The sequence below is a fragment of the Pocillopora damicornis genome, chromosome 10 (assembly GCF_964200805.1).
Source record: "Pocillopora damicornis chromosome 10, jaPocDami1.2, whole genome shotgun sequence".
Lineage (NCBI taxonomy): Eukaryota > Metazoa > Cnidaria > Anthozoa > Scleractinia > Pocilloporidae > Pocillopora > Pocillopora damicornis.
Window position 1 is genome coordinate 4,763,472 of NC_142679.1, and position 12,481 is coordinate 4,775,952.

A 12,481-nucleotide genomic window follows, 5' to 3' on the forward strand; every position below is an offset into this window, starting at 1 on the left:
TATTATAAAACGGAATTTCGAATTAACAGTCGAGTGCGAAATATAGTCAGCTGCCAAGGCGAGAGAGGATTAAGGAAAGTACCAAAGGATCTCTAAGGTGGCTCTCATAAAAGGATTGCAAGCACACGTTCTCTGATGAGATATTATAATCGAACTAACAGGCAACTATAGGGGTGTTTGAGTCTGAGTTAAGTAGTATACTGAACTTCTTCGTTATAAACACTGTTACACTTCTTACCCTATTTCTATTACGGACCCCTTAAGTAAGCAAGAGCACCATCCACTCAATGTATACGTATACATCCCTACTGAAAAAATAACTGCTCTTACAACCTCTGTATAGGAGTGTGCGCGCCCCAAAACCAAATACCAAGCGTTTAACATGATGTCTTCTTTTTTAAATAGGCTAATATTTGAATGATTTAGTATAGGCGATGAACGAGCAAACTTTTGGCTCGTCTTTTAGCTATTCGGGGTTATATTTTTATGATCGCATTGTAATTCTAGAACTAAAGACAGATAAAGACTTAGACTTAGACTTAGACTATGGAAACGTTTGTATGCATCACCCACCCCGGCTAATTTTTTCTTTAAAAGGGGCTATAAATATCTTAACAATGATGTTTGTATTCCATAAAGGATATTATAGATTATGATCAGCTTATCTTTTTCTGAGGATGTAGTAGCAGTTTATATACTATGCCACTTGTAAATATAACTACAACACACGATGAAGTGTCAAACAAGATGTGTGATATCCTTCACCTACACTTCGGTCGAATTCACCGTTTTTACCCGGGTACATTTTTATTAAACGAACTTTAAAAAGTAACATCTTGTTACTTTATGAACGTTATTGAACAAGCGTGATGTTACTGATTGCAAGATATTGGCTAATTTCTATTTTAGTGTTTTCGTGTGCAAAAACAACACGGCGTCAATATTAGGGCATCTTGACCTAACAAACTTGGTCAGTAAATGGTGCACATGATGGTCACAATATTTAATTTACGAAGTAAAACGGTCACCGTTTTGCATTGTTTTCAATTCTTTCAAATACAGGAATTATTCTCGCAAGCGGAGCTGCAATTAAAAAAATTTGCCTCGCTCGTCTGGCAGACTTTCCTCACCACCAACACGTGGCTTCGTAGCTCACTTCGTAGTAGCAACTAATATCTGGTACGCAAAGATTTGAATCCCTTCAAAGCCTGAATTGTTTGAGGTTTCTTTCCTTCAATTTCTTTGGTTGCAGCTCCACGGCGAGAATCATTCCTTTACTTGCATTTCATTGGCAGGTCAACAGAAGATTTACATCATTCTGATTTTAGTTCTTTGTAAGGATAACTGGGTTGTATTGATACCAAAAGAGTGATTCAACTGAGTAGCTCTAGAAGAAAAAACACTCAAAAGCATAAAAAAAATGTTTGGGAAATTTTAGGTATTTCAACAATCAACAAACCAAGCCCTGATATTAAAATGTTGACAACGAAATTGAATAAGTTGGGAAGAATCAACGAGTTGGTAAATTTAGTACATATTTTAAACCCTCTCACCTTCACAGTTTAGTTGACTTCACTTCTCCAGCTTTGAACTCATCTATTTTGGGGCTGAACAAAATATTCCTGATTTTGATAGGGCCCACCGCATTCAGAAAAGATAATAGCTACTTTAAACAAGTGTGAACAATTTGTCTTGAAGTCGCAGAGAAGACTTCGAAAAAAGGCGGGAATTGAGGTATGTGTTTTCCGCGTCGCACACGTGATAAGGAACGAGCCAATCAACAGCCTTGAACTGTCAAAATAACTTCAATGGGTTCTGTGTTCCGCCATTTTGCCATGGTCGCATGAATTGAGAACAAGGATTTATTGGATGAAGTCGAGCATGATATACTAAAACCGAACTCAATGATTTTTTTATCATACATTTCCTAGGCAATCTGCAATCTCTCGGAGTTTGCAAAGTTTAAGAACACTACGAGGCGCTTAGAAACCAGGCAGACCTTAAACTCGATATCATAAATACGATATCCCTCATAGATATGGCAGTTATCATGTCGACTTCAAACGCGATTGTATATTAATTGAATGCTCTCGACCAATCAGATTTTTCATTGCAAATCTAATGCATGATAGCAATGCACAGGTTTTGCTTTACTATGTTCTCTCGTCAATTAAGAAAATCAGTCAAAATTAAAATAACGTACTAAGACACGTATGTTTTTCGGACTTTAGCCTACGTACATTTATTAATTTTGAACTCCCTTAGGCATTTGAAAAGCCCTCTAAAAGCTGTTCAAACTCTGATTAAATTTGAGGAACGTTTTCTCGTCGATCGGAAGTCAGAATTTTTTTTCTTTGTCCCATGCTCGTGAAAAGACGAAAAAAGCATATTTTTTTTTTCTGCGATCGTTTTTATCAAATAATTTTTTCACATTGCACTTCTATGATCTCTTAATAATCCCACGTGCAAGGTGAAAAAAATTTTTTAGCGGATATATATGGTAAATAATTAAGTCATGAAACGTAGATTGATACGAAAAAGATAAAAATTGAAGAATTATATTGAGCTGTCTAAAATTCTGACAAAATTGATCTAAAAACAATACGTATTACAGACTGTACTGTTTTCAAAGTGAGCAATGAAATGAAAGCAGTCTTAGAAAAAGTAGGAGTCGCCATGTGGGAGAGAAATCAAGTTAAAACCCTTAAACTCCCAAGATCTATAATTGTTATGATGTCAATTTGGAGAATTTGGTTAAGGATCAATTAATAATCCCCTAATTGATATTTTACTTTATTACACCCATTTTGAAATCACTGATGGTCCCTGTAATCTGATTGGCTCTAATTGGTGCGATTTATTCACAAATTGCACCATTTTTTGCTTTAAATCGCATCTTTTCCTCAGCCAGTGAGGAGGCTACACTAAAAACAAAACAACCAATTAGACTTCAAGGCTTGTTTAAAGTAACCGATCGTATTGCAGGAAGATGAAAGACATGGAGTATCATATTGCAAATTTTGAAACTTTTGTTTCCAAAACTCTTATTTTTTCCTCCCAAAAAATGGATGAATTTAATTTTAAACCAGCTCAGTATTGTATTAATAAAATATTTGAATTGACCAAGTCCTGTATTTGGGCAATTTCAAAAGGGATGTAATAAAGTGGTAATTGAACCTCGTGTTGTGCAATTTTGGTCTGAAATCATACTTGTGATTTCAAATCGAACTCGCGCTGCGCGCTCGTTCAATTTTGGAATCACGCGTTTGATTCAGCCCAAATTGCACTCCACTCAGTTCAATTACCATTATTTATTCTCATCACTTCTATGCTTGATATTGTATTGAATTTGTAAGAAGAAATTATCTCTTGGTCACTCATGGGAGGTAAAGGGTGAAGGACTGGTCATTTTTTTTTATCGCCTGCGGGAGGGGGGAGGGGGAAGGGAGGATTTTGGTTGTATCACTGTAGAATTCACCTGATCCCCCCATAAGGCTCTGTAATATTCTCATGATTCCCCTTCCTCCCCCACCGCTCATTGGCAGTCCCCCCTTATATTCCCCCTTTATACTAATTTGGCGACGATTGATCTCTTTCCTTTCTCACTGAAAACCATTTGATCCATCCAAAATCCCACAGGCGCACACCCCCACTAAGTCCCAGTTGTTCGAAGTCCGATTCGCGCTGACCCAAAAATTAAATTTTAATCCAGATTTCATTATTTCTTTCTTCAAAAGCCTTTTTCCGAATAAAATTTGCTCTCCTTTTAAGATTTTCCAATCATCAAATTGAAGACAAAAATAATAATTCTGAGAATTTTCTTTGGAGATTTTAGATATGAAATCAAATTTCACACTAGCCCTGGTTTATCGACCAGGCCTCGCCCGTAGATGTTTGAAATGAAACCTTTTCTATATATAGAATATGCAAGTTAAAAAGGCAGTAAGCGGATTCCAGTCGATCCATAAAAGCCGAACACCTTATTAATGATCCTTCAAATTTAGAGAGATGCTCACTTTCCCAGCGGAAACACAATAGTGGTGGCTTTTAAACCGGCAGTAATTACAACCATTAAAAACCAAAAATGTCACGTATGGACCCCCTTGTTCATCACCGAAACTAATTAACACAGCAAAGACATAAATTTATTTGACACCATGATCTTAAAATGCAATGCTCCACTGAGCTTAGGAAGCCAGGATATTAATGAGGTGACACATTCATGTGAATAGAATAGAATAGAGTGGTTGAAGTATGAAAGAAATCTCTCAGCAACTGCGGCTTCGTGGAGAGTACCAGGGTGATCCTTGCGATGTATCTCAGTTTCTTTTTAAGTTTTTGGGAGTTAACCAATAATTAATGTGAATTGATTTACACTGACCGACACAGTCGTCCTATGTGATGGATCGTTTCAACGCTCTATGTGCTGGAGCGTTTCAAACTAGTCTGCAGATAATCAAAACTGAAAGCTCTGTCTTCTCACATCTCCTAATTAATCAAGTGATATTCACTAAACTTCAAGCAATGGTTTTAAAGAAACAACACGTGCAGCTCACGTGAATACAAGTCAATGGTATTTTCTGTCAAAAAGATTCTTTGTACACTGACAATGAAAGAACTGTTTGTTTTACCCTCTTGCTAGCAAGTGACTAGAACACCTGAGGCATCAAAGACAGTTACCTCCCGATCCTTACAGCTGAAAAGCAACGAAAAAAGAACGATCTGTTCCATCATCACAGCACGTGAAATATCAACCCCTTATTGCTATTATAACTGCTTCCGAAAACGACCATTCAAGCAGTTATTTGCAAATACGTATAGAGTAAACAATCACGGGCAATTTGTAAACAATGAATACATTTCTATTTTGTTAAAATTTCATACCGCACAGCGCACTTCGTGGAGATGGGAACACCTTGAGGTTGCACATTGGAATCATGTGAAGTTATCCCTGACGAGACAGGCAGGTGCTGTAGACTCGCTAGCAGTGTGAATGTTCAAAAATACTTTCATAACAAAATTGCAGTTATAAGAATTGTATTTTTGACCTCGAGGGAAAAAGGGTAACTAATATGTTTGGTCTTCTGAAGTACATCGACTAAAGCTTCTGTTCAGTGAAAATGACTTCTTGCACAAAGAACTCTCAAATAAGCCAGTTCTTGAGAAAGAAGCGCTCTAAGTGCGTTGAATAAGCCTTTCTGTCTTACTACCCGTTAAACGTGAGGTGAATACAAAAGAACAATGTTACTTAATTAACAGAACAATACCGGCGACATGCCATGTAATTCTGAAGATGTTGATTTTCAATACATTCCTCTGTACACTTGTGGCTTCGCTCCAAACCTCAGGGGGTGTTGACTGTAATACTCTCAGGCCTTTTGCTTCATCCTTTTGTCAATTTTCATTGCAGGTGTATGATAGAATCTGGAAAAAAAAATATCTTCAAGAGTGTTGAGGCGTTCACTTTATACGTACTTGTATTCCGGAAGCTCTAAACCCTTTAAGTGCTTGACTTGTGTTAAAACGAACAATAGTGATTAGGTAGAAAGTACACTAGATCTGTTATCCTACAAGGTAAAACAAGGAGATGAAATAGTCTGTCGTTTTTAAGGGGTAACTTTAGAGTAAGACTATTCAGTGTGCGTAGACATTTCGGCGCCTGGAAGTTTTCCCGCTCACTTACAATCACAGCAGTCACTCAGCCCAAGGATTCCGACCTCCTATCAGTGATATGTCTAGCTTTGTCCAACAAGCTTAAAGAAGAACAAAATTACAAAAACACAAATTGTTCAGACTTTTTTGGGGGTATTAATTCTGATCATTCCTAAGCTAAAACAAAGCAGTAGAACGTCACCCTTTATGTGAGGGCTATCGGTAATTAGTGTCTACATGTTACACTTTGGGTAAACATTCCCACGGATTTCTGGAAAAAGAATACACCAGAACGTAAAACTAACAAACAAAATGACTGACCTTAAGGCAGATCAAATTAGCTGTTCTCATAGATCTCGAGAACAATACAGAAAACGGGGTGTGAAATGCTTTCGGTCTCCACAAAGATGTTATTTATTTATATGTAAAAGTTGGGACAAAAAGATTTTTGTTGCCCCGGAGCGAAGAAACCTTATTCGATCCATTGTGCTATCAATTATTCTGCTATCCTATTGTTCTCTCAGCTGTCAATCATGTAAACCCTCGATGGTGAATGACAGCTAATGGTATTTAACTTTGTTTACTTTGCGTAGTGACTAACACTATAACAATAACGTCAATCGTATCGGACTGGTTTTACTGGGTTAAGTTTCAAAACAAAACTTCAAACACGAGACACTCACGCAGTTACTACGCAAGCATACTCAACGAGGACCGGTGCTCGGGAAAATGAAGCCAATTTCAATTTATTGCATTACCTTAGTGGTCTTATTCAGTTTTTTGACCAAAGGAGCAGTCATCGTTCAAAACAGTGAAAATTTGAAAGGTTGGTGTAAATACTCATTAAAGTGTTTTTTTGTTTTGATTCATTTCAGCTAAATTTTTCGTCTTCTTCCGTTTTCAGATTTCGATGTCAGGCCCGCAAAAACACAGGCTACGGACGGATCGACAGCAAAACCTCGAACCGAAGAGGCTGAAAAACTAAAGAAGCTTACTCGGAGGGAAAAGTGCTGCAATCTCGGCCGAGATGTGGCCAAAATAGGAGAGACATGCAGGTACACGAGTAACCCAGACGAAATCTCTCCCAATAGACATTTTCACCAAATGAAAACAGCTGTTTGGAAGCGTACCAGCCATCCTATCAACCGCCGATTGCTGGCAAAATGCAAACTTCATAAAGTTTTCTACGAGAAATGCTGTAACTACGAGTATTCTCAAATCGAACAAGATCTCATCAAGGAAAGGAAAATGATCCACAGCTACTTGCGTCAATTACGGAAGAACACAGTCGAGGAAGATGAAGGAGTTTCAAGCGATGGGGGAAGCCACCCCGTCGAAGTGTCTCAAAACAGACACCGCTATAGAATCTAGTAAATAGTATGATGAACTGAAGAACTCTACATTGAACTAGATTAGAAACATCATTTAACAAAAAAATGAGAGAGCTTATTTTTAATTTTGCGTTGTAATCACTTTCATGTACTTATATAATCATTTGCAAACGTCATACTCTAAAGGGGAAAAAAGTTTTTCTTTATTTCTTGACGATGACGTATTTCAAGTTTCAATAACTAGATGTGAATTGACGTGGAGGTCTTTTGATCACGGACTCAATAGAGAAGGGCCTACATCAAGTATAATTGACAGTAATAGAAAATTGAAATATCGAGAATTATTATCGAACTGTTTACATGTAAATAACTTGAATGTTATTACGAGGAGTTGATGTACTTTATGTCAAGCTTCCAACATGGGATTTTGTCCAAAATCTACATTTAATTAGTGAGCTTTTTAACATCAGTTTTCTGACCCAATCTTCCTTTCTCCTTGGTTCCCACCTTTGAATGTATTTCAAGCAACCGGAGAGAATTTGAAGATTAATGTGTGGATATAGTTGTTGCGTTAATGATAGTTTTCCCTTTCCTATTACATATTTTAAAACTTGGTACAAAATTTATTGTATTCATGATTTTTATTAACGGAACTTGTAAATAAAGAGACAGATTATAAATCGTCGTCATGGTCTTCGCTTTTGCAGTTTTCCCACGCTCTCGCAAGTATTGTGTTTGGCACACAAATAACTTATTAATTTACCCCTTTTCAAAGGTCAACAATCAGCACTGTGAAATAGGACATAAAAAGAACAGATTAAACAGACGGAGTCCTATTGTTCTCAACTTTGCGCACAATGCATTTACAAACGTGAGTGGGATGGTTTTTACGCAGAATCTAAGCATCTGAAAACTTTCTTATTCTGTTTGCATGTTCTACACTTGTAGAAGTGAGCAGAGCTTTACAGATTACATAGAAACGTTCGATAACGTAGATTAAGATTGATGTGCCTTGAGGGCTTCAAAGTTCTGAAAGGGGCATTGATTCAAGATTGTTCCATCAACTTTGCGAAGCATAAATCGACTTAAGAGGCACGGAACTCTCTTGAAAAGCTTAGTGACAATCTTTGTCTGCTACAAATACAAGGCATGTAGCCTTGTAAACCATTTTTAGTCAAAATCCAAAATTCTATTACACAGCTTGCAAGATGAACTAAAGATACTAGGAAATATTAAGGTCTTTCAGATTTGATGTAATATTCATACGTGTGGAATAACGACAGGAAAATGATAAAAATCTGACTTTTGCAGAGGAAACGAAACCCAAGGCGTGGAGATCACGAGTTTCTAGTACCTGTCCACCCTCTCACCGCCCACACACTAACTTGATTTGTTTTTATAAGAGCAAGCATAAGAAATTTAAGCTTCAAGACTCAGGAAACGGAAAGAAAGCTGATGTGCGACGCCGTATAAGGTCAAAAACGGAAAATTCCTCCGCCACATCTGTATATCTGACGTAAATTGCACATTACCTAGATTAGCGATTGACCAACTACAATGGTTTCTTACTGAATAATCTGAAAACAAAACTGTTTTAATCACAACACAAACATTATAGGGTAAGAAACTCGGATTAAGTGCCTAAGATTTCAAGTCATTACATGGTTCTTTTTCCGACATCGACCTCGGTTTTTTTTCTTTTTTTTACCGGCAAATTTTTTTTGGTCTCACACAAATATTTGGCGCCAATTAATCCAATAAGTCTACACTGGTCTCGACCGCAATGGGTGGTAATTTCTCACCTATAATACCCTAAATAGAAAACAGGTCGAATAAATGGAAGAAGAACCAGAACAGTGTTTCATTACTAAGAGTTGAAACTTGTATTTGGACTCGACACAGCCGGACTTTCAGCAGGTGATCTTCGTTAGTTATCAATCGTCTCATTCCATTGATTACACGCAATCGCCCGTAGGGCTTTCGAAAGTTCTTTGTACTTAAGATAACTTGTCTAATGGAATGACATAATCTTCTTTCACACGAAAGGAGTACTATTTTTGTTCAGTACAAGTCTGGTTTTTCTTTAGAAATATCAGTCTTGTCAGAAATAACCTGACAAGGAAGCTATCACTGTATTCTCGTCGTCTGGCCTAAATCCCGCGACCTTCATGCAGTCCCTTTACCTTCAAAAGTACTAGCAACGATACCCCTTCCTCAAAATAGAAAAGCGCGGAATCATTACAGTTTCTGAGCCCTGTGCAACGTTTTAAACCACTTTATTGATTTTTTCCTCGCTAAAGAAAAATAAACTACACCTTCCACCTTTACCCTGAAAGGATCATGTGTTAAAAGGCTTTCCAAAAATAACATGCGAATTACAGCGACTCCCTGTGGTTGGTTCCGTGATGTAGCTATTTTTTTAGAAGTAAACGGAAATGTGAATTGTAGAGGAGCGAATTACATGATAAAAAAATTAGGAGAAAGCAGTTTGCTGCATTGAGAACAGCTTGAACAGCTCGGGAGTAAAGAAAAGGAAGGCCAAGCCACAAACTCGCAGTGATCCCAAGTGTACGCACCTAAGACGAGCAGATGTTTTTGTCATTGCTAACTGCTTCAGCTGCAGTGAATGCTTTTTGCATGCATTTGATGCATTATTGCTTTTCTTTCACGTGCCGCCCAGAGCATTTCTTACTGCATAAATTTGTTTTTATGTTATCAAAACATTTTCCTCAACAAGTCGATGGTTTAGAGTGCTACAGTGCTGAACAAACATGACTTTGGCCTTAAATGGCGGCTTCAACTCGGTAAAGCCAGCAGATCATGAAGGCCCTCTTCAACTCAGTCAAGATAGTAGATCATGAAGGGCTGCACTCATCTCTCCCTTTCTGCTTTATGAGTGTAGCGAAGACCTTGGGATATTTTTTCTACTTCCTCTGTATTAATTAAATCTCGGATGGATTTCTCGCAAAGATGGATTATAGTCACAACGAGGATTTTGACGCAGAAACTTAAACTCGAAGTCATAGTGGCGGACTTTATTTATGTCGTTTCGTTATTTTGAACATCGAACCTTTGAAGTTTTAAGGGATGTACGAATCAGTTTCCCCAAAGAAAAAAACATAATGTACTTTCCTAATACAGTAATCTTTGCTGCCAGACACGGACGTTTCAAAACATGAAGGATCACAAATTAAATGCTGTACAAACAGGATGCATTCCACAGACGAGTGGAAGCAGTTTCCAGTTGATTCAAGGTCAAAGGCTTTCACCAAATACAGGATAAACAGACAGATTAGTATCTATAATTAAAACAATAAACAAGATTTCCCGAAGCTTGGGGGCTAAAAATGAAAAAAAACTTCCGTAACGAATTTCCGCTTTACAACACCATTAGTGTAGCATTTCCGAATAATTGCTGAGAACTCGATTGATACACGCTATTCAGTGAGAACTTTGCCATAAACCTCTACAACAATTAACCGTCCTCGAAAGAAATTGACAATATGATTATGGAAGATAACCTAAGACTGACATATCCTAACAAAGGCCGGCGACAAAAATAAAATCCTGTCCCACCAATTTCAACAAACATCTCTGAAACATTGAATTAAAAAAACATTTTAACTTACTAGAGACGCCTCTTGAAAATATGTATATATATATATATATATATATATATATATATATATATATATATATATATATCTTATTAGACGTTTTGGTGTCTAGCATCGCTGAGTACTTCTAAGAGTTGTACCGTAATTTGACGAGCCCGGAGGGCGAGTCAAAACACAGTGCAAAAATACTCGGCAATACCGTACATCAAAACGTTTAATAATTTTAATAATTTATTTATTGTCCAACTCCCTAAAGTTATAAGCATTTCTTATCAGGCGAGAAAAATTAAAGCAGATTGAGAAGCGTAGCAAGCGCAGCCGAACGGTTTAAAGGGATTTTTTTACACTACAAAATAAACAACCGTACAATGACGTGTGATATTTGTGTTCGATTCGCGCGTTATTTATACTCTACTGAGTGCAGTTGGATAACATGTACAATTACTCCTAGCTGTCTCGATATTATTAGCCGGCGTTTTTGTTGTTTAAAACAACAGTGGGCAAGCCATTACGATGCGGCGGGGTCATCTGTGATTTGTGATCATCTTCTCCATTTTTCTAACAAAGAGAATCAATTTTTGGTTTATCCCCTCCTCGTTAGTGTCTGTCAATTCTGGAAACATTGTGAGTCGCAACAAAATGACTCAAAATATGTGCTAACTCGCAGAACTTTCTCTGACCTGTACACTGCTCTCAATGCCAAAATTGGGTGTTGGTTGTCCAAAGTGCAAACTCTGGAGGTAAATCTAAGCGATCAAAAGAAGCGATGAAAACAAAAAAAAAACAAAGTTTAACATTTTATCTCCTTTGAAAATAAAACGGTCTTTAAATTTAATGGTAATTATAGGGATCACAAAGGTGCTAAAAGAGGGGTCTGGACTTAAAATACTTGTGATCTAATTGCAGATGATGTGTCACTGGAATTGGACGCGAGTACTTTTCCCGTCTATATAAAGAAAAGAAAAATGAGGAAAAGAGAGATGTAATGCAACGAAAAGCGAAAGAAAAATTAGAAACAGAAATCGATACCAATTGCACCAACACAGTCGAAACCAATCGTGTTAGTGTTGCTACGTGCTGATGTTACTTTTTTCTTAGGCTCTAAGCCTGTAGAAGTTTCCAAAGTAAACAGATTATATACACTTGCCATTCCGCTAATTTCGGTCAACAAGGCGCTAATATCAAATATTTCGAGAATGTGATGATTGGTTAGCCTTCCTATACACACACACTTCGAGATGACGACTTTCTTTCATTAGTAACCGAGTGGTGAACGCTACTACGGGGTAGTCCAAAGTCTATGACACTAAGAAACTGGGGAATTAAAAGGAGAAGATTGTTGAATTTGTACGAAAGCAATAACATAAGACGGAAACCTGTCTGAACTTTCCTGAGGCAGGATGGAAAACATTATCTTGGTAAATCATTGTTTGACACTGAAATGACTTAGATTGAAAACGAACAATTTAGAACATAGAACAATCTCCAGAAGACTGAAAAAAGAATCGATGCCATATTTTTCTCTAAGCAAGTACTGACAAGAGTAGGAAATCTGCGGCGAGCTTCAATCAGGAGACAGATAATTCCGTCCTTGCACGTACTCTTTAGTACATAACTTCACTCACAGCTGCCTTGCTTTACAAGGAACATTTCTCACAGATTAACAGAGACCAGAGTCCGCTGGAGACAAGTTTCACTATATCAGTATTTTGACATCTTATCTTCTCCCACCTATCTCCTGTCAAGAAAAAAGAGCGCCGTCTAGAAACATGTTGCGTCTGTCGTTTAAGGGTAAGAACGTTAAGGGTTGCGTTACGAGTCCTTCCGCAAGCAAGGTTGGTTAGCCGCCGCCTGGTTAGCTCAGTTGGTAGAGCGCCAGTC

The 12,481-nt window shown here is 37.5% G+C and overlaps 1 protein-coding gene and 1 long non-coding RNA gene across 2 annotated transcripts; one reads left to right on the forward strand and one right to left on the reverse strand.

Moving 5' to 3' along the window:
- Positions 1–4,125: 4,125 nt before the first annotated feature.
- On the reverse strand, positions 4,126–6,125 carry LOC149038539 (uncharacterized). The gene is made up of 2 exons (XR_016180699.1): positions 5,268–6,125; positions 4,126–4,696 (listed from the first exon to the last, which is right to left on the reverse strand). It is a non-coding gene; the product is annotated as an uncharacterized LOC149038539 (long non-coding RNA).
- A 114-nt stretch (positions 6,126–6,239) lies between these two features.
- Positions 6,240–7,663, forward strand: LOC113669280 (uncharacterized). The gene is made up of 2 exons (XM_027185282.2): positions 6,240–6,478; positions 6,557–7,663. The coding sequence occupies exons 1-2, from the start codon at positions 6,382–6,384 to the stop codon at positions 7,021–7,023; spliced, it is 564 nt and encodes a 187-aa protein (XP_027041083.2). The 5' UTR covers positions 6,240–6,381; the 3' UTR covers positions 7,024–7,663.
- Positions 7,664–12,481: the final 4,818 nt, after the last annotated feature.